Consider the following 23,513-nt stretch of genomic DNA (forward strand, 5'->3'; position numbering starts at 1 on the left):
AACTCTGACTCCAAAAAACCTCCGCTGCCTTGCGGCATACCTCTTCAGGGGAAAGGCTAAGGGAGTAAACCCCGACAGAAAATCCGGAGCCGGAGTCCCTAAGGTGGTTTGACGTTGTAGTCAACACTGGCAACTCCTGCGGCGCACCTGAAGCCAAGCTGTATTGACTCCGTCTTTCCCTTGGACCCTTCAGCTGCGAAGAGAGGGGGGGTCTGCTGCATGGGCAACAGCAGACCCTCCATATCACCCTGCCCAGGCTCCGTAGCTTCAGCTTCACTGGAGAGGACACTCCAGCATCAACACGGGAGGAGACAGATACCGTGTCACTCCCGAGTCGGACTGCACAACCATTCTCGGCGGTGCAGATAGACTCTTAAGAAGCTACACCATCGTCTCTCGAGACGGACGGCTGCCGATGATGATGATGATGATGATGATGATGATGACTCTTGCCCCCCCATCTCAATAATTATGCTATCAATATTTAAAATTAGTTTATAGTCAACAAGGGGGAAACCCTAAAATGTGATATAAACAGAAGTAAATAAACATAACTATACATCAAATAAATAAGAATCACACAGGAAAAACACATCTAAGTTTGAACTTAGTACTCTGACCATACATCTTCATGGCACATGTTCTAAGGATAGAAAGTGCTGAATGAAATCTTCAGCATTACTTAGTTGACTCGATGTTGCAATTATTATTGATGGAGTAATTCTGAAACTATTTCATGTACACAGGAGGTTCAAATGACTAAATATATTAATGTTGTTAACAGAATTTTACTATGAGAGAAGAAAACATATAAAGTGAAGAAAGGTACTGGATTAGAAGTAGAGAGAACAATATGAAGCCAAAAAACCAAACCAAACCAAAACAAAACAAAAAAACCCAAAACTGTAAAACAAAAAGCCTTGCCTAGCTCCTGTCTCTAAAAAAGCCTAAAACAAATGACACCACAGGAGCAATGTGCACATCTAAGAGTGCCTGGATCTTGGCTTCTAAATACCACGCTCTACTGAAAAATAGCAGGGCTCTAGGAGAAATAGCTAACTCCAGGATGGAGCAGAAAAAGAAGGTGAGCCTCATGGTAAAGATATGTTTAAAAATGAGAGAAAAAACAAAAACAAAAACACTGGAGGCAGCTTTAAGGGGTTTCTATTAGCCAAATTTGATGCTCATGACAAATGTCAAAAATGCATCACATTACATTGAATAAAAAAATAATTATTGAGATCATACTGATTTTAAAAATATTTCCAAAAATGGGGAGAAAGAAAAGGGAAAGTTACCTTTATGTGACAAAGACAATTCAAAAATGTAGGAGGAATTATAAAAAGAGAAAATCAGTATTTTATAACCAACACAGTAACAACTGATTTAGGCAAGAACTGCATCAGATGCATGTATGCAAAAAGCACTAGGTGAAAGAATTGGGGCAAAAAGGGTGTTCAGAGTTTGAAAGCCTCACCTGCATTAAGAAGTTATTTATCATAAAGGCGAGGGGAATGTTAAGAACAGTGTAGGAAATGGAGAAGCCAAAGAACTCACATGCATGAACTAAGAGGGGAGGAAAGGGAGAGGGGGAAAAGGGGAAAAATGGGGATAACTGGAACAGCATAATCAATAAAATATATCTAAAAAAATAAATAAAGGTGAAACAGTCATTTTACAATGGAGGAAGTGAGCTGAAACCACCATAACCAAGTGACTGGACTCAGCGTCACCAGTAATCCCTAAGAGATAATATTGTATTAGCCCTGATGTGATGCACTCAGAAAACACCTGCTGACCTACATAGATAGGTAATATTCCTGCAAAGAAAACCTGTTTAACCTGAATCTAATTGTGTAACACCACTTGAACAACTTCAAATTAAGGGTCATTCTGTAAATCAGCTGTCCTCTCCCCAAAAGAGCCAACCACATTAAAGACAAAAGTCAGGGGAAATGTTCTAGATTTAAGGGAACTAAAGACACATATTTGAATTCAATATGCAACTCCTGATTGGAATCTGAATTGAGGAAAGAAAAGGCTACAAAGAACATTATTGGGGAAACTAGAGAAATTTCAAAATAATATGTATAAAATATAACAACATGTTATCAATGTTTTTTAAAAAGTAGGATTACAAGGTAATCCCTCCACTCAGGTACTCTGTACCTCAAATCTTCAAACTAAGAGAGAAACCAGACTGTTGACTTCCAGAGGTGTAGGAGAAAAAAGTGAAGGATTAAGAACTTCAAATTGGTAGTTAAAAAATAGTAACTGATATTTAAAGTACAGTACTGTAGAGAGTATAGTCAACAGCATTGGAATAACTATGTATGGCAGTAATTATCAACCTTTTTCATCTTATGGATACAATAACTAATTACTAAAATTCTGCAGCACACCAAAAAAACATTTTTGCTGATCTGATAAAAAACACAGGTATAATTTTGATTAATTCACACCATATGGCTATTGTTGTGTTGGCTGTGTCATTGTTTTTGACAATCTGAGAGAAGAGAGATCAGTGCCCCTGACTAAACAGTCAGGTAATGCATGTTTTAAAAATTCTTTTGGCACACCACTGGAAAATTGCTAATGTATGGTGCCAGGTAGGTACTGAAAATATTGGGGGAATACTTCATAAAGTATTTGATTATCTAACCACTATGCTATACACCTAAAATTAATACAAATATATATTTAATACAAACTGTAATTGAAAATTAAAAAAAAAAAAAAACTACAAGAGTGCCAATCTCAAGGCTAAAGTCTAAGAAACAATCGTATTCCAGGATTAAGCAACTTGTAAAGTCAGGGCTGTTCACCTTGGACACCAAAGACCCATCAAAGGAGTGAGGACTAAGGTTTAGTAAATTCTCACTTCTGAAACACCACATGGAGCCTCTAAACTTAATGTTAATGAAAAGCTTTTACATATATTTAATTCAATAATTTTGAAAAAGTACAAATATTTACAGACATTTTAAACATCATTTGAAAATAAAATTTAGCCCTGGCTGGTGTGGCACGGTTGGTCAGAGCATGATCCTGTAAACTGAAAGGTCATGGGTTTAATTCCCAGTCAGGGCACATGCCTGGGTTGCAAGTTTGGTCCCTGCTCAAGGAGTGTACAAGGGGCAACCGATGGATATTTGTCTCTCACATCAACGCTTCTCTCTCTCTCTCCCCGACTTCTCTCTCTAAAAGCAATTAAGAAATGTACTCAGGTGAGGATAAAAATAAATAAAATTTAGAATGATTACTTTTTAAATTAAAATGACACCAGCAAAATTGATCAGAATGTGAGTTTTTTGTTTTTTTTTAAGTCACAGCTCACCATCGACTTACGGATACAAGAAGAGAAACATTGATGTAAATAAGAAACATTGATCGGTTCCCTCTGATATACTCCCCAATTGGGGACCAAAACAGCAACCCAGACATGTGCCCTGACTGGGAATCGGAACTGGTGATCTTCTACTTTGCAAGATAAGATGACACCCAACCAACTAAACCATGCTGGTCAGGGCCTGGATACATTTTCTTATAAAGAACAAACAGAAACTGACCTTAGGAGTAGCAAAAAATCAAAATTTTAGATCTACAGTGGAATTTTAGTGTGCTTTTATGCACAAGAGTTTAAAATTACCTTCAGAAAATCATGCAAGTGTTTAAGGACACCTATCCTGACTTCATCGAGGTCTTTTAAAAAGCCATTAAAAATTGGAACCAGATCTGCAGCTGTCAGCTGATCTCCAAGAATAACCGCAAGCTCATGGATGGAGAAGGCTAACGTTCTTCGAACTTTCCACTGCAGAAATAAAAATAATTGCATTAGTAAGCTCAACACAAACTACTTTAACTTTAGAGAATACAGTGGTTCCCAGTATGTGCAGTTTTGCTTTCCAAGGTTTCAGTTCCTTTGGTCAACTGTGGTCCTAAAATATTACGTGGAAAGTTCCAGAAATAAACAATGCCTAAGTTTTAAACTGAGTATCATTCTAAGTAGCATGATGAAATCTCACACCATCCTGCTTCACGACATCCTGCTCCACCCCTTCTGGGACATGAATCTTCCATCCCTTTGTCCAGCCTCTCCATGCTGTGTGCTCTTCCAGCCTATGAGTCACTTAGTAGCCATCATGGTTATCGTAGTGACTGTCATGGAATTGCAGTGCTTGTGTTCAAGTAATCTTAATTTTACTTAATAATTGTGCCAAAGCACAAGAGGAGTGATGCTGGCAATTTGGACATGCGAGGGTAAAAGTTATTGACTTAATAAGGACAGAAAAAAAAAAAAATCATATGCTGAAGGTGCTAGATCGGTGGTAAGAATATATCTCCTATCCATGAAATTATGAAGGAGGAAGAAATTCATGCTAGTTTGCTGGGAGAGAGAAATCACATTCAAATAACTTTTATTAAGAGTATATTGTTTTAATGGTTCTATTTTATTATTGTTATTTATCTCTTACTGTGCTTAATTTATGAATTAAATTTAATCCTTGGTATATATGCATAGGAAAAAAACAGTATTTTCAGGGTTTGATACTAGCTATGTTTTCAGGCATCCATTGGGAGTCTTGGAAGGTAGCCCCCATAGATAAGGGGGGAACAATACTGTAAATAATGGCTGATTAACATCTGAGTGTTATTAATCTCAAAAAATAAAATCAGAATAAAAATAATAAACATTAAGTTTTAAGCACCTACTATGTCAAAAACTCAATAGAAAAATATTTAAATCCCTGCACAGTATGTATTACCTCCCTTTCATTTATGAAGGGAAAAAAAAGTTTAAAAATTATTAATAGCATAGTTTTTGTTATTTTCTGAACACTGGCAGCCCGATTTACTGATGTCCCTCACTGACCAGAGCATGGCTAGTGTCATTCTCTTGTTTCTGCTCCCCTTCCAATTCTTGTACAGTCTACTTTGGATTAAAAAAACAACAGAACTGGTTTTTCAGGAATTTGCAATTAAAGAAATACAAGACTATAAAAATCCTTTGTGGACTGCTCTGGAAAAGAACTATAAAGAAATGCCTTACCCTGGCCGGATGGCTCAGTTAATTGGGGCATCAATCTGCGGTTGGGGAAAGTAGGGGGGACGACCAATCAATAGATGCTTCTCTCTCACATCAATGATTCATTCTCTCTCCCCACCCCCTCTAAAATCAATGAAAACATATCCTCACATATCCTCAGATAAGGATAAGGAAAAAATAAAAAAAGGAAATAGCTTGCATTTACAGGAAACTTTAAGTTAAAAATACTTTTTCTTTATATTACCTCAATCAAAAATTTTTAATGTTTAAAATTTTACCTGCTTAGAAATTGTTTAGAGCAAATGTTTTATCCCAACCCAAACATTAGAACCAGTTCTTGAAAAAAATTATACCGATGTTCAGCATATTAAACAGAAGAAGGCAGGGATGTTCTGATGGAGGGGAGGGGATAAGAGGCCTGAAATCTGCCCATCCAGGGCCTTCCTAGTCACTGCGAGCCCGCAGTACCTGTCCCGCAAGAACTGTGAAAGATGTGGGATAAGGAAGGAAAACCACTAATAAAAAAGATAAAGCATTCTATGGCAACTGAGCCTTTCTAGGGAGAAACTAAATCCTATATTCTTAAGCATTAATCTACACATAAGCCCGATTTTACCACTGAAGAAGTGTGTGAACATGGGATAAATTCACTCTGTCCAGACTCTGGTTTCCTCACCTCCTAGGTCAGAGGGTTAATGTCAACTACGGTCTCTCAAGGTTACTTTCAGGCTGTAACTTGCTGAGTCAACTGATTCCTTAAAAACTGTAAAAATTACTAAGACATTTTAAAGAAAAATCATTCATTTCTCAGTATAAATTAGTCTAACCAGACAGCTTTCTTAAAAACTGAGATTTATTCCATTGAAGAAATGGGTTTTATGGAAGGCAGGCAAAATTTTGATTTAAGGAATTCATACCCAATGTAGAGGAAGTTAAGTCAACAAAGCCTAGGAGAAGAGCCACAGAAAAGTCAGATATTCAGACCAATGACCAAGGGTCAACGTTTCACCATCTGTGCTCTTTCAAAGGGTGTGATGGTGTGCAGTACAGGGAAGAGCACACACGCACACACACTGTTAACCTTCTCCCACCTGCACAGATACTCATAGAGCTCCAAGCTCCAAATTCAGCTGTGCCAATAATACTACAGTTCTGTGAAGGTTTTAAAATAGTAGAAGCATTTGTAACATTATTTCTAGGGAGAAAACTAAATCATATATTCTTAAGAATTAACCTATACGTAAATTTTAGACAATAGCACATTTGTAAATTAGGAACTTAGACATATCAAATGTGACCATTTTAAATTTTAGATAAAAAAGAAATCATCAAATTGTGGAACCTGGACCATGTGAAAAGATAACTCTTTGGTATTACTTTTAAGCTCTTCTGTACATTATTTTCCATAACACTTGCTAGAACATGAACAGAAACTCTATTAGGTTTTGAAAGGCAAAGCACTGTGCTTTCTACATGCACATTCTGTTAATTCCTTAGCTGCTTTACTCACCTGCATGTCTGATGCCAGAGTCTCGTAAGTCTCTCTTAGGCAGTGCCAGTTCTGCCTGCCGAGTGTCAGGGCCACGCCTGGAAGGCTATATGCACAGTGCTTAGCAATTTCAGTGTCCACTGTCTGTGCACGAGAGGGGTCAGTCATAGATAAATACTGATCTAATAGAGCCTGAGGCACAACGTCCTATGATGAGAGAGACAGGACAGAGATGCAATTTGAGCAGTTTAGATATAAATTAGGTAAATTTATTTTTAAATATATGAATTTAACATAGTGTTTGAAATAGTAGAGAAAATCCAATCTGAAATTTTCAGTTATCTAATAACTGAAAAGATAAGAAAAACATGCTGAGGGTAATGCATATATAAATAAAAACAACTCCAGGAGAAAACAATAAATAAGATCTTAAAATAGAAAACAGCTTAAAGGACAATTAGAATTGATTTTAAATTTAAAAGACACATCAAGAATACAGCCAGACCCTGGCCAGGTGGCTCAGTTGGTTGGAGCGTCATCCCATACACCAAAAGGTTGTGGGTTCAATCCCCAGTTGGGGTAACCACAGGAAGCAAAGGATCAATGTTTCTCTTTTATGTAGATATTTCTTTCTCTCTCCCCCTTCCCCTCTCTCTAAAAATCAATAAACATATTCTCTGGTGAGGATTAAAAGGAATATATGACCAGCATCTTTCAATGTTAGCAAAGATTATAAAAGTTGATATAATCTAGTGAATGTGGTTACAGATACTTTTGTGCACTATTGCTAACATGTATTAAAAAAAAGACCACCTGCCTTCAGATGGAAATTTAGTAATTATCTATAAAAATTTAAAGTGTGGGGGGGGACCAAGATGGCCGCGGAGTAGGGACAGTGTTCTCAGCTCGCTCCTGTTAAGGACAGAATCCAGGAACAAATGCGGAGAGGAGTGAGTGACTGAGTGAGTGTGATATCTGATAACGTGAACGGGGAGGAGATCGTGGGAGCAGCGTGGAGGGGGGTGGAGGGGTTTATCACAAACTGCAGGCTGAGTCATTCTGAGACTCCGTGCGTTTGCAGTATCAAGCCGGAGAGCTCACTAGCCCAGAGTGAATTCTTGTAGGGAGTTAGGGAGAGGATTTGGCCGAAAAAGCCAGAGGAGGGAGAGAACAGTGAACAACCAGGACTGGGAGAAACTGTGATCTGAGTCTAGAGGGAAACATCCTCAGCTGCAACCTCCGACCGAAAGCTCGGCACTCCGGGCGAGCCCAGCACTAGCGCTAGGGCCCTACAGAACAAAGGAGCAGTTTTGGGGCAAGGAGAACAGCAGCACAGAAAAGCTGCTGCGGAACTCCGGATCGGGGGAGAACTGCGTTCTTGAAACCAGTGTTTGCTCTTTAGTCGCGCTAGAATCCCACAGAACAAAAGGCCGGTCTGGGGCTAGGAGGGAAATAGGACGGGCAGGGTGTGTAAGTAGGGAAGAGAGCGGAGGCGGAGGTTCTGGAGGGGAGACGGTTTTAGGGCAGGGAGAAGGGGCCGCAGGGAAGGGCTGCTGCCGAGCTCCAGACCGGCAGAGAGCCCGGGGGTAGGAGAGCGCTGCGCTGACCGACCACACTAGAGTCCCACAGAACAAAGGGACAGTGCTGTGGCAGGAAGAAAGATAGAGTGCGCAGGCCGATAGACAGGGAAGCCAGCGGAAGCTGTAGCTCGGAATAGAGAAAGTTTTGGGGCAAGGAGAAGAGCACACGCGGGAAAGCCACTGCAAAGCTCCAGACTAGGGGAGAGGCCCTGGGCAGGAAAGGGCCACTGGGCCCGGCACTTTGACCGACTGTGCCAGAGTCCTGCAGAACAAAAGGACCATCTTGAGAAAGGGAGAGAGATAGGGTGCGCAGGCATATAGACAGGGAAGAGAGCAGAAGCTGTAGCCTGGGAATAGAGACAGGACTGGAGGCAGGGCGGGGATTGCTGGCAGGCACAGGCTGGACCAACAGAGGGAAGGAGTAGCTGGACAAGCCTGAGGAGGGCTGAGGCTGCCTCAGGAGGGGACAACTAAACGCAGCTCACAGCAGAGCGGTGGTAGGCCCACGAAAAAAAGACTAGCAATCCCAGAATCAAGCAGAACCCTCCCACAGCCAGCCAACCAACCAGAAAAGATTTGAAACTCATGGAATTTTGAATAGGAGCGGACTCAGGAAGGAAGCAAGGAAAAACCAAAAAACAAACCAAAAATACCCAGAGACTGTGCATAAAAGTTGAATTGAGTTAAAATCCTCATTCCTTTATCTCTCACTCTCTCTCTAACTACCCATACCGTCAGTCCCTTCTTATTCTCTCTCCTTTACTCTCCTCCTCTTCCCTCCCTTCTCTCCCCTTAGCATGTCTCCCCTTCATCCTATTCTCAGTTAATTTTATAATTTTAAGTTCTCTCCCTTTCTCACCCTCTCCTTACTCTGCGCTACGCACCTTCAACTTTATTAAAATTATTTTGTCCCCCTTCAGTCTACATTAGTTTTTCTTTCATCTCTTGTCCTTATTTTCCTTCTCTCCCTATACATATTCTCTCTCTCTCCCTATTCCACTTTATATTCTAATCTCTTAATATTCAAATTATAATTCTAATCTATCCCCCTCTCCCTTTACTCTCCCATTCTTACCCCTTCTCTTTTTCTACCTCATCCCCTCACTTCTTTCTCTACCTCTTGTATTTCTCTCCTTCATCCTATCTTTTGTCAAATCTTCAATTTCAATCCTCCCCTCCCTAATATCTCCTCTTCCTCCCGATTTCCTTCCCTCCTCTGAGCCCTTTTCCTCCCAAATCCTCTTGCTTTCCTATCTCCTATTCCTCTCTCTCTATATTCACCCTTTCTCTCTATCTTGCAACTTTATATCATGTTTTAATCTCCTAATCTTTTTTATAATATATAATTTAAAAAAGAATTTTAATCCAGTCCCCTCTCTTCTACCTCCCCTTCTTTCGTTCTCTCTCCTACCCTTCTCTTCTCTACTTTCTCTCTCTCTTTCCTCTCTCCCTTCCTGTCTTGCTATTTTCTACTCTGTATTTTTATTCTTAAAAAATTCTCTCTCAATCTGTTTCCTACCTTCTAACCTCCCCAGCCCTCTCTTTCAATTTCTGGCTGTGTGTCTACCTGGATGTCTGTTGTGTCTACCCTACCTCCCATGCTAATCATATAGTATATACCGATTATATAATCCTAATACTATACACTTCCACTTTCTCTCTCCACACTGTAACCCTCCCCTCCTTTTCAAACATACAGTGTAAGTGTTAATTGCTCTCTTACATAACCTTGATCCCAATTGCTAATATTAATACTCTATCAAATTCCAGCTCAAAAATTACCCTTCCTTCATTTAAAACAACTCCTATCTGTTTCTCCTACAAAATAAGAGTCCCAGTATCTCCACAATTATATTAACACGGGCTCATTTGCAGCCTATAGTGGGATTGTATTTGGGGGAGACATTGGAGGGTGTGGGTTTCTTGCCTGGGTTGTGTGATTATGTTTTAGCAGTGCCTTCACAAAAGATCTCAAGACAAGGTGGGCAGAGTGACTCTCAATCAACTAACCAGAGAAAAAGATCCACCAAAAAGTAGCTGAAATACAACCAGACAAATTAAAGAAATATCATCAAGGACAACGCAGACGGAGATCCAGGAGGGCGGAGGAGTAAGTGGAAGCTACACTAACCCCCTCCCAGGACCAGCCAGTGCAGACTCAGCCCCAGTACAGCAGACAGACCATTCCCCTCCAAGTGGCGTCAGACTAAGGGGAAATAAAAGCCCTGCATACAGGAATTAAGTTGCCACACCCACGGTCCTTAAGACTGACGGCCAACCACAGATTGAGTATAGTAACAACTAAAGAAGAGACAAAGGCAGTAGATCACTGGAAGTCTCCAATAGGCTGCCTAGGGCCAGTCTGGTACATGATCTGACGCTACCAGAGGCAGATCCAGGAAGAACAGATCATTCTAAGAAGCACCAACAAACAAAAGGAATCACAAAAATGGGGAGACAGAGAAACAACCCCCATCAAAAGGAAAGGCAGAATCCCCATAAAGAGTGCTAAATGAAATAGAGGGGAGCAAAATATCAGATACGGAATTTAAAACATGGATTATGGAGAAGCTAAATGAGCTCAGCGGAAACTACAAAGAACTCCAGAAAAACTACAGTGAACTCCAGAAGAACTATAAGGAACTTACTGAGAATTATACCAGCATCAAAAAGGACATGGAAGCTATCAATAAGAGCCAGGAGGAAATGAAGAATACGATCTCTGAATTGAAGAACACAGTAGAAGGAATTAAAAGCAGGCTAGAGGAAGCAGAAGATCGGATCAGCGAGCTGGAGGACAACGTACACAAAAACTCCCAGACAATGCAACAAAATGAAAAAAGACTGAACAAGACTGAAGAGGCTCTAAGACAGCTGCAGGACAACATGAAACGTAATAATATCTGTATCATAGGAATTCCAGAAGGAGAAGAAGAAGAGCAAGGGATAGAAAACCTCTTTGAAAAACTAATGACAGAAAACTTCCCTAACATGAGAAGAGAAAGAGTCACGCAAATCCAGGAAGCACAGAGGGTCCCAATGAAGATGAACCCCAACAGGCCCACCTCAAGACACATCATAATTAAAATGGCAACATTCAAAGACAAAGAGAGAATCCTAAAAGCAGCAAGAGAGAAACAACTAATAACATACAAGGGAGCTCCAATAAGGCTATCCCCAGATTTCACAGCAGAAACACTACAAGCCAGAAGGGAATGGCAAAAAATATTCCAAGCAATGAAAAACAAAGGCCTACAACCAAGAATACTCTACCCAGCAAGGCTCTCATTCAAAATGGAAGGCGAAATAAGGAGTTTCTCAGACAAAGGAAGACTAAAAGAATACGTCTCCACCAAACCAGCAATGCAAGAGATGCTAAAGGGTCTGCTCTAAGAAGATAAAGAAACAGAGAGAGACAGAGAGGAACACGAGTACAAAGGGGAAAAATGACAATGAATAAGTACTTATCAGTAATAACCTTAAATGTAAATGGATTAAACACTCCAATTAAAAGACATAGGGTAGCTGAATGGATTAGAAAGAATGACCCACATATATGCTGTCTACAAGAGACATACCTTAGAACAAAAGATCTACACAGATTGAAAGTAAAGGGATGGAAAAAAGTATTTCAAGCAAATGGACATGAAAAAAAAGCTGGGGTAGCAATACTTATATCAGACAAAACAGATTTCACAGCAAAGTCCATAAAAAGAGACAAAGAAGGGCATTTCATAATACTTAAGGGAAAAATCCATCAAGAAGATATAACCCTTATAAATATATATGCACCCAACTTAGGAGCACCCAAATATATAAGGAAAATTTTGAAAGACTCCAAGAAAGATATAGACAGCAACACACTCATCGTAGGGGACTTTAACACCTCATTGTCAACAATGGACAGATCTTCAAAGCAAAGAAACACCAAAGATATTGAGGCACTGAACAACACTTTAGATCAAATGGACTTAGTCGATATATATAGAAGTTTTCACCCCAAAGAAGCAAAATATACATATTTCTCAAGTGCACATGAAACATTTTCAAAGATAGACCACATGGTAGGACACAAAACAAGCCTCGATAAATTCAAGAAAATTGAAATTATATCAAGCATCTTCTCAGATCACAATGGCTTAAAATTGGAAATCAACCTCAAGGAAAAAACTCAAAAACATTCAAACTCATGGAGAATGAATAACATGCTATTAAATAATGAATGGGTCAACAATGACATCAAGGAAGAAATCAAAAAGTTCCTGGAAACCAATGATAATGAACACACAACAACCCAAAACCTATGGGATACAGCGAAAGCAGTCTTAAGAGGAAAGTTCATAGCAATACAAGCCTACCTAAAAAAGCTAGAAAAATGTCTAATAAAAAACTTAACCCTACAGCTACAAGAACTAGAGGAAGAACAACAAGCAAAACCCAGATCAAGTAGAAGGAAGGAAATCACCAAGATCAGAGCAGAATTAAATGACATAGAGTCTAAAGTAACAATTCAAAAGATCAACAAAAGTAGGACCTGGTTCTTTGAAAAGATAAACAAAACTGACAAGCCTTTAGCCAGGCTCATCAAGAAAAAAAGAAAGAGGACCCAAATAAATAAAATCAGAAACAAAAGAGGAGAAATCACAACTGATACAACAGAAATACAAAGAATTATAAGAAATTATTACGAACAACTGTATGGCAAGAAATTTGACAACCTAGAGGAAATGGACAGATTCCTGGAAAACTATAGTCTTCCCAAACTGAATCAAGAAGAAGCAGAAAGCCTGAATAGACCAATAACAGCTAGTGAAATTGAAGCAGTAATCAAAAAACTCCCAGCACACAAAAGCCCAGGACCGGATGGCTTCACAAGTGAATTCTACAAAACATTTAGGAAAGAACTAACTCCTATCCTCCTCAGACTATTCCAAAAGATACAAGAAGAGGGAAGACTCCCAAACTCGTTCTATGAAGCCAGTATAACCCTAATTCCAAAACCAGGTCAAGACACAAGAAAGAAAGAAAACTACAGACCAATATCGCTGATGAACATAGATGCTAAAATCTTCAACAAAATATTGGCAAACCGGATCCAGCAACACATTAGAAAGATCATACACCACGATCAAGTAGGATTCATCCCAGGGATGCAAGGATGGTTTAATATTCGCAAATCAATAAACGTGATACACCACATAAACAAAATGAAAGACAAAAACCACATGATCATATCAATAGATGCGGAAAAAGCATTTGATAAAGTACAACACCCATTTATGATAAAAACTGTCAGCAAAATGGGAATAGAGGGAGCATACCTCAACATAATAAAGGCCATATATGAGAAACCTGAAGCCAACATCATACTCAATGGGCAAAAACTGAGAGCATTCCCCCTGAAATCAGGAACAAGACAAGGATGTCCGCTCTCCCCACTCCTATTCAACATAGTCTTGGAAGTGCTAGCCACAGCAATCAGACAAGAAAGAGAAATAAAAGGCATCCAAATTGGAAAAGAGGAAGTAAAACTGTCATTATTTGCAGATGACATGATAGTGTACATAGAAAATCCTTTAGACTCCACAAAAAAACTACTCAACCTAATAAGTGAATTCGGCAAAATAGCAGGATACAAAGTCAACATTAAGAAATCGAAGGCATATTTATACACCAACAATAAAAACTCAGAGATAGAAACTGAAAGAAAAATCCCATTTACCATAGCAACAAGAAAAATAAAATACCTAGGAATAAACTTAACCAAAGAGGTAAAAGACCTGTACACAGAAAACTACATAACACTGAAGAAAGAAATTAAAGAAGATACAAATAAATGGAAGCATATACCATGCTCATGGATGGGAAGAATCAACATCATTAAAATGTCCATACTACCCAAAGCAATTTATAGATTCAATGCAATCCCTATTAAAATACCAGCAACATATTTCACAGACCTAGAACAAATACTTCAAAAATTTATATGGAACCAAAAAAAGAGCCCAAATAGCCACAGCAATTTTGAGGAAGAACACAGTAGGAGGAATCACAATACCTGATATCAAACTATACTACAAGGCAACAGTAATCAAAACAGTCTGGTACTGGCATAAAAACAGACATATAGATCAATGGAACAGAATAGAGAGCCCAGAAATAAACCCAGTTTCATATGGTCAACTAATATTTGACAAAGGGGGAAAGAACATCAAATGGAGTGAAAAGAGCCTCTTCAACAAATGGTGTTGGGAGAACTGGACAGGGACATGCAAAAAAATGAAACTAGACCACCAGCTCACAGCATACACCAGAATAAACTCAAAATGGATCAAAGACTTAAATGTAAGCCGTGATACCATAAAAATCCTAGAGGAAAAAATAGGCAGGAAAATTTCAGATATCCCACGTAGCAACATTTTCACTGATATATCTCCTAAGGCAAGGGAAATAAAGGAAAGAATAAACAAATGGGACTACATCAAACTAAAAAGTTTCTGCTCAGCTAAAGAAAACATCAGCAAGATGAAAAGAAAACCAACCATATGGGAAAATATATTCGCCAATGACATCTCAGACAAGGGATTGATCTCCAAAATATATAAAGAACTCATACGACTCAACACCAAGAAGACAGACAACCCAATTAAAAAATGGGCAAAAGACCTGAACAAACACTTCTCCAAAGAAGACATACAGAGGGCTCATAGACATATGAAAGTGGCTCAACATCACTAGCCATCAGAGAGATGCAAATAAAAACCACAATGAGATACTACCTCACACCAGTCAGAATGGCCATCATCAACAAATCAACAAACAACTTGTGCTGGAGAGGATGCGGAGAAACGGGAACCCTGGTGCATTGCTGGTGGGAATGCAGACTGGTGCAGCCACTGTGGAAAACAGTTTGGAATTTCCTAAAAAAACTAAAAATGGAACTGCCTTTTGAACCAGCAATTCCATTGCTAGGATTATATCCAAAAAATCCTGAAACACCAATACAAAAGAACCTATGCACTCCAATGTCCATAGCAGTACTATTTACAATAGCCAAGTGCTGGAAACAACCTAAATGCCCATCTGTAGATGAGTGGATCAAAAAACTGGTACATTTACACAATGGAATTCTATGTAGCAGAAAGAAAGAAGGAACTTCTACCATTTGCAACAACATGGATGGAACTAGAGAAAATTATGCTTAGTGAAATAAGCCAGGCAACAAAAGAAAAATACCCTATGCTGTCACCTATTACAGGAAACTAATGAACAACACAAACAAATGAGCAAAATTGAACCAGAGGTATGTAAACAAGAAGTAGACTAACAGTAACAAGGGGGTGGGGGGGAGGAAGAGAAGGGTATAAGAAGGGGAAGGGTCAAGTAAAAAAAAAAAATATATATATATATGAATGACCCACGGACATGGGCAACTGAGTGGAGACTAAATGTGGGGGAAGGGAGGAACAGAGTGCAGGGAAGCAGGAGGGGTAAAAAAGTGAGACAACTGTAATGGAAAAACAAACAAAAATTTTTTTTAGTGGGGGAAAAATGAAAATATGAAGAATGGAAATGCCAGTTCAGTGAATATTAGGACAAAGATTTTCCTTCACGTTGTATATTTTTCTCCCTATTTGATCCCTCCAGAGTTTGGCATTCTAAACAAGTAAGTAATGACATAAGTTTCTTTGCATAGAACTAATAAGACCAGTTGTTAATAGAGGCTCCTTTTTTTTTTTTTTTTTTTTTGACCAAGTCTGACTGGAATGTCAAGCCTAAAGGAAACATACTTGGGCTCAGAATGTTACCAAAAAGCCCTGAGGAACTGGGAATGACTTTCAAAGGTAATAAAAGCCCGTGAGATAAAAGGCCTGGTACCATGGTTGGTTGTGCGGTCCACAGCAATCTTTCCAGGGAAGGAATGAAGGTTGTTTTCCTGAAAGATGGCTAGAAGGGACCTTAAGACACAATGAAAAACCAGAAAGACTTGGAAAAAACAGGTGTGTACAAGCAAGGATGAATGCCAGATATGTGGCTCAGCTTCTGTGCCCTGAAGAACAGACTGAGGGTCACCCCAAATATTCCTTGGGTACGTTCCAGCAAAGCAGAACTAAAGATCATAAGTGATCATTTGCTGCTCTTGTTATGTTTATGCAAACAAACAGGATAAATTAAAAATGGACTTAATGTAGTGCCTTTAAAGACAAGGAAGTTAACCTTAGGGAGAAAAATTATTATTCAAGGAAAATCACAATGATCAGTAGTAGACTATAAAATAGGGCAACTAACCGTCTTAAAAGTTTCTTCTCATTTAAAATATGGTTTCACTTGAAAATTAAACCATGTCTGTGATATCATCAAAGATATTCAAGTTGCAGGCAAATAGAATTTCAAGTGCCTTACAACTGGATGTCTTCCCAATAAGACAGTCTTACAGATTTAGAGACTTGTTTGTGGGTTATGTTACATAAATTAACACGTGTTTTCTGTTTTCAAAGGACATAAGCCTATGATCGCATTACCTGAGTGATTGTCTGTACACATAAGCCTCACTTAATCCTCTCTGCAGCGCTGCCTCCTGAGACTCAACGGTTTGGCTGAACTAAATGGCTGGGTTGGTGAAGAATGGGGTGGTCTGTGGGCTTCACTTTAAAACTGGTTTCTCTTTCCTATCCTAATGGCTTGGACAGAAAAGGCCCAGAGGTCTGAGAGGGGGAAAACCTAAACTATTTACCTCAGCCCAAACTAAGTATAATGGGCAAAAGGGTTTTGGACAGGTGAGATGTGCCTAGCACACCTTCTTACAAAGAAGCCCCCTTTTTTTTTCCCTAATATGGAACATTGAAAAATTAATCCCTGCCTTTTGTCATCTAGTAGTTATGGAGTGAATGATGTCTTTTAACCCTTTTCGCCAAATCTGTTGCCCCCAGAACACAACAAGGACACCAGCCTGTTAAACCAAGCACGCCGTTGACCGGAGACAGCCAACTGACCTGGAGTCTGCACGATCCTTCCACATGGGGGAAGGCCACCCTCCCCTCCACACTCCCACTCTTATTAGGGTTTTCTGGACCCAAGGGTAGGTAGGACGACGACCATGTCCAGCTTGAAGCAGCTAGAGGAGCTTGAGACCTTCGCCGATTGTCCTTTACAAGATTACAAAGGGTCCTAATATTTGAGAGGGGGGGGGATAGTTAATTTTTACGAACCAGGCGTATGGACTTGGGGGGGATTGCTGGGGGAGGGGGGTGCTGGGTGGAGGAGAGCAAGGGGGAGAAAATTGGAACTGTTGTAACAATATAATCAATAATAAAAAAAGAAAAATTAAAAAAAAAATTTTAAAGTGTATGTACACCTAATTATTTGTATAAATGTGACAAAAAGAATGTGTATACAATCTTGGTTATGTATGTATAATATGGCTTTGGAAGGCTACACAAAAGAAAGTGAAATTGGTTGCTTTTGGGGGAAGCAAAATGGATAGTGTAGGAGAAACTTTGAGAAGGAAAATCACTGAATGCCCTTGTACCTTTTGAATTTTGAACAATGTAAACTTACGATCTACTTCTAAAAATAAATTAAAATGGAAATAAGTTTATTAAAAGAATGAGAAAATCTGTATGTACTGACTTGAAACTACATCTCCAATATATGTGGTGAAAGCATATATATATATATATGTTTTAATTATTTATTTTCTTGTTTATTTATTTATTTTTAGAGAGAGAGGGAAAGGAGAAAGAGAGGGAGAGAAACATCACTGTGTGATTGCCTCTCACTCGTGTCCACAACTGGGGACCTGACATGCAACCTAGTCATGTGCCCTGACTGGGAATCGAACCAGCATGAAAGCATATTTTAAAAAACTATAAACATTTTTAAAAAGCTATAATTTCATTTTTAATAAACAGAAGCAACGAAAATAAAGAGAACATACCATTTGACCTAGGAAATCCACTTATCCCAGAAGCAAATAACATGCATAATCATGATGAATGTAACACTGCTTGAAATGTAACAACAAAACTAAACCCAGAAGCATGTAAGGAACTATTGGAGTTATAGCACCTTCTAATGGAGTAGGACACTAGGCTATTGGGGGAAGGAGTCTTTACGTTTTCAGAGGGAAAGGTCTCCCACGCAGGGCACAAGCTATCATGTTCTGCTGAATCCTTAAGCATATTTTTCATATTTAAAACAAAACCTTTAAAATTGGCATGCAACTTGTTACTGATGGCACTTTACTGAGCCTTTTTCTCCCCATATTTTCATCTCTAAAATCAAGCTGTATGTTACTGGAGAATTCTTGGTGACTCAGGCATGATAAAATACCTTGGTATAATTCCATTTGTCTTTAAAAACAAAAAGGGGTACATATACACCTACAAAAAATTTTATATACCCACAATACATTTTATATATTCACAATAAGTTTATGGAGAAATACAGAAGGAACTATGACCTGTGGTTACTCTGAATGAAAAATGGAATAACAGGTGTGAGAAGGGAAAGATTTTTGCTTATATTTTATTCTACTATTTGAATTTCATTATTGAAAACATGATATACTAGTCTTAATTTTTAAAACACTCATTATAAAAAGGACAAAATTCAGTGAGAAACTGCTTTAGAAGAGCAATTAATAACCAAATAAAGCATTTTTGGTCACTTACTTGTACTTTAGACCTCCTTTCCTCATCAGGGCTGAAACTACTACTGGTGCTCAAGTCTGAATCATTATGAATGTAACGAAGGGCAGACTCCATATTCTGTTAAGAAAAAATATTTAGTTAAGAAATTAAACCATCTAACAAGTTTCCTTCATTTAAACTATCTTACTAAGGTACTTACCTTCCGAGACGGTCAAAGATATAAATACATATAAATAAATTCTTCGTGCTTTTAAAAGTTTATATACATAAGGCCACATAAAAAGTTCCCTTGCCTTAAATCAAACCTGCTAAATAGGATGCCATATGTATGAAAAAGAATTTCAGATTAAAAATAATTTAAAATTTGGAAGTAATTTTGAAATGACCCAAATATCTAAAATTAGCTCATTTATAAAATAGTACACAGAGAGAAGGTGCTTTCAGCCAACTATATTAAAAGCCTTGGGATGTCAATGTAGTTATTCTTCTACTTATGCTAGTCTTGGCTATTCCTAATTTCACAAATACACTTTTTTAACAGTAAACAAACAAACAAAACACCCAAAATAAAACAAAAATACCTTGCAAAATGCAAAGATAACATAATATTCAAGTCTCCAATGATAATTAGTGGTCAGGATTTCATTCTGAACCACCAATATTATACAAGATTTCTAATATACTAAATGTCACCAACAAAAAAACAAAACAGCCATCCCCAATGTATGCTTGTAGGAACTCTTTCCTGAGCTTTTCATTCAAGCTACTATGATCTCTGACCATTTGATTCTGGCATTCAGTGGTATATTCCTTCTCCCTGTTTATAAAAACAAGGGATCAGAAATAGTGATACCAAATGATGCTGGCTTGGTGGAATGTGGTAGGAAATTAAGGAAGGATCATACAGAACAGCTCCAAGTATACAGTGAAGATGATGCTAGTAACAGTACCCACCCTCACACTCCAGAGTCCAGATAATGCCACTGGCCCTCCGCAACATGGCCTCAAGTCCCGATCTTCTGCTCAGAATACTGTGTGGCTTGCTGCAGTGAAATGGTCCGATCAGAAACAAAGCACCTCTCCAAAAAGAAAAGGAAAGAGTTATTCTTGATAAAGGGCTTTGTTTCCAGTAAGACTATTTCACTGCAGTGAGCTACATTAACATCGAGGCTACTAACTAAAATGGTCATGTAGACAGGATTGGGATTTACTTTTCTAAGCACTGAACATAATACTAATGTCACAAAGATAGGATGTGGTGACAATTACTTTTACTTTATGCAAAGGGAGAGCTGAGAAAACCAGCAACAAATAGAATGTACTAACTAGAAAGTAATTAGCTATAATTAATTCCCAACAAAACACTTTTGTTTCAAACTGCTCTCACTTGATAAACACTTTACTGAATTTGTTACCTCAACCGCATCGCTGATTAAAGGCAAGGAGGCATCATGATTCATTTTACAGTTTGGTAGCTCACTGATGTCCAGGTCATCTTGACCATCACTTTTCTTCTCTGCATCGCTGGCCTCTTCGTGAGCATCCAGACTGGAAGCACGCAGTGCGGCAGACAGAACGTCCACTTGTGCTATAGGCAGAATAGGGAAAGAATGATAAGTGGTAGAATTACAATGTGCTTGCAAGTTTTTTCTCCACTTGCATTATATATTATCAATGAAATGTGTACTTTTTGACACTGCCACCAAAAAGCTGAAAACAAAACAAAACAAAACATTCTATCGTGGTAAATCATTAGTCCTTCAAGAGAAAAAAAGTATAAAACTAATATGCTTCCATTAGATTAAAAATGTTTATCCACTACTGTACATTATTCTGCGTTAGTATGAAAAGAAAAATGCTATCTAGTTTTGGAGGTACCTCCAGTTTATTAAAAGGAGTCAATTTCAGTGTGAGTTAACTATGTTTTGGTAGTGCATGAATTGAACTTATAAAACTTACTTACTAAGCTATTTTAGCAGAAGAGCAGTCACTTTACAAACCCTGCCAACATAAAACAATCGTAATTACAAAGATCTTTGTTACAGTTACATTTAAACATCTAATATCTTATTCCAGTTTATTTTTCTAATTCTTTTTGAAAATGAAATAAGTGACTTGTCTGAAACACAGGAATCCCCAATGAGCACTGTGTTGCTTGCAGCAAACCAAACTAACAACTTACCAAGTTCTCAAATCTGGCAAGTAACACTGTCTCCGTTTTGAGTTATATCTCATTATAAAAGTGACTCAAAACTGAGATAAAGCATTCTTCCTTCCCCACAAATGAGAAACTTAACAAAAATATTGCTTAGCATTACTTCAAGTAACAAGCCACTTGAATACTCAAAAATATAAAAATTCATAAATTTTAACTTTGAATTTATTTAATACAAAGCTTAGAAAATGTGCCCTAAAGCAAAGTACCCATTTAATTAAGATAACCTACTACTGTACTGACACATTAATGAAATTCTAGTCTAAGTACATGGGGTACCTGGCAATAGAGATACAAGAAACATATAGGATGAGGTTCTAGGTTATTAGGTCATTATATGCTAAATCAAGTATGCAAATTGAAGGTGTTTAATCATGAAGTTACTCATGAAAATATACTCATTCTTTTGAGAATTTCAGCTGCATTGTGTTCTAATCTTTTTAACCACTTTAGCTCCCTTTATTGGAATCTTTAGTTTCAAAAACAAAATCAAAATAGTACTAAAGTACACTACACAATACGTAAAGGTTAAAATGTTTTGTGTGTGGACGTGTGTCTGAGAGAGAGAAAGAGAGAAAGAGAGAGAGAGAGAGAGAGAGAGAGAGAGAGAGAGAGAGAGAGAGAGAGAGAGAGAGAGAGAGAATCCCTAATACATAAATCAGTCTTTCACAGAAAATGCCTTATATAGATCATTTATCTCTAAATGAACTACATACTCCTCTTTATGTTAAGCTTCATCTTTAAGTTTGTACATTCATAAAAGTTTAAATAAGTAACACTCAAGTTATTTTCTTCAAAAAATTGATACGAAGATCATGAAGAGAAAGACTAATGCTGATTTCTCAGGAAACATGATGCTTAAATTCTCCAGCAGAGAATGAGGTAGAATCTATTGCTTAGCTAATGCCGAAATTTTAGTAAGCTATACCACTACAACAAATTTAAGAAAAAAAAAACTCTTTGAGTCTTTATCAAGATCTCGATTTTCTAACAATCTAGATTGAAACCCCAGCTACCAGAGCTCATTTAACCATAGATTTGTGAAAAAACATAGTTTGTAGTAATTTGTGCTCAGAAATAGGGACCACCTGGGAACTTTGAGTTTTACTCCTTCCCTGAAGCAGCTGGTACAGCAGAGCTAGACCTTTATAACCTCTAACTTTTCCCAAAACTAGATCAGTGGTTAGTTACAAATTCCTAAGAATTTATTGATTTTGATCAGTGAACAATATGATTTTTCTGACCGTGATTGCCAAAAAGGCCCAATTCTTCCCCTGAACCTAAACTGGAAACAAATCTGTATTTTGTGAGCTAGGGCTATTTTTACTTCTGTAGTCTATGAACCTAGTTGTAGTAAATCAAGTTGGCATCAATCATTCTGCTCGGGCACTGCTCAAATTCAACCCTGAATCAGCCTGGCAACACCAAAGGCCAGGGATATGAAACTGTCCTGGACAAAGACAGAAAAACCTCATATTCCCTAAGTATTTTGGAAAAGAAGATCTCTTACACCTTCATATGTTGCCACTTCCCTTTTTGGCCTTTTATGTAGTATCTATTTCTCTTATAACTCAGAAAGGGCTTTCTTTTCCTGAAAAGGAATATCTCATTATATATAGGTCTGTGGAAACACTTAAGATTTTCTGACCAAAAACTCCCAAAGGGCAGGGGGTGGGGGTGGGGGTGAATCAATGCTTCAAGGAAGGTAAGAGTTAAACCATGAAGCAAAGACTGCCTTAAAATTAAAAATCCCTAAGTCTTACTTACATGACATGTGCCGCCCAACAGTGATGAGGTGAAGAGCAGGTGGCACTGAGGGCTGCAAAAGATGAGTTCACCTTGCAAGGGATTCATTCTCTGGGCAGGGGATCTTCAAGTCCTACTGCCCAACTGTGCAGAAAAAATTTACACTTGCAACATAACTAGTTTGGTCCCTGGTCAGAAGTTAAGTTTCTAATTTTGGTTTAAAGCTCTTCCTTTCAAAAATGTAGATATTTCCTGACAATTTGAAGAAAATGACTGCCCATGATCATAGATTACAAAAGAAAAAAGCATCTAGCCCTGGCTGCTGTGGCTCAGGGGAATGAGCATCAGCCTGAGAACCAAGTGTCGCTGGTTCGATTCCCAGTCAGGGCACACGACTAGGTTGCACGTCAGGCCCCAGTTGGGGGCATGAGTGAGAGGCAACCACACAGTAATGTTTCTCTCCCTCTCTTTCTCCTTTCCCCTCTCTCTAAAAAATAAATAAAAATAAATAAATTAATTAATTAATTTAAAAAAAAGCATCTAGAACTAAGGTATACCCTGTAAAAACTCAAAACACCTTCTAACACTATAGAAAATTAAGGCATAGTAAATTTTCAATTAACTATGAAATTAACATGGATTAAACATGCCCTCAGATTTCAATAAAATCAAATGCTTAAGAATTCTGTAGCTTAAGCAGAAAATCCCCATCAATGCCAATCTATGTTTTACTGTAGAATATTTGACACACAGGCAGTTAATGGACTATCTCACCCTTCTGTGC

At 38.2% G+C, this 23,513-nt stretch overlaps 1 protein-coding gene across 3 annotated transcripts in view; it reads right to left on the reverse strand.

Moving 5' to 3' along the window:
- The window catches only part of PPP4R1 (protein phosphatase 4 regulatory subunit 1), an 88,718-nt gene that overhangs the window by 10,859 nt on the left and 54,346 nt on the right, over positions 1–23,513 (reverse strand). For all 3 annotated transcript variants that reach the window (XM_090285810.1, XM_090285811.1, XM_090285812.1), the window contains 4 exons: positions 20,184–20,356; positions 18,790–18,885; positions 6,558–6,743; positions 3,650–3,811 (listed from right to left, as the gene is read on the reverse strand). In XM_090285810.1, the coding sequence (XP_090141936.1) occupies positions 3,650–3,811; positions 6,558–6,743; positions 18,790–18,885; positions 20,184–20,356 (617 nt within the window). The remainder of the gene's footprint in view (positions 1–3,649; positions 3,812–6,557; positions 6,744–18,789; positions 18,886–20,183; positions 20,357–23,513) is intronic.

The sequence above is a fragment of the Furipterus horrens genome, unplaced genomic scaffold (assembly GCF_987537825.1).
Source record: "Furipterus horrens unplaced genomic scaffold, mFurHor1.1.pri manual_scaffold_8, whole genome shotgun sequence".
Classification (NCBI taxonomy): Eukaryota; Metazoa; Chordata; class Mammalia; order Chiroptera; family Furipteridae; genus Furipterus; species Furipterus horrens.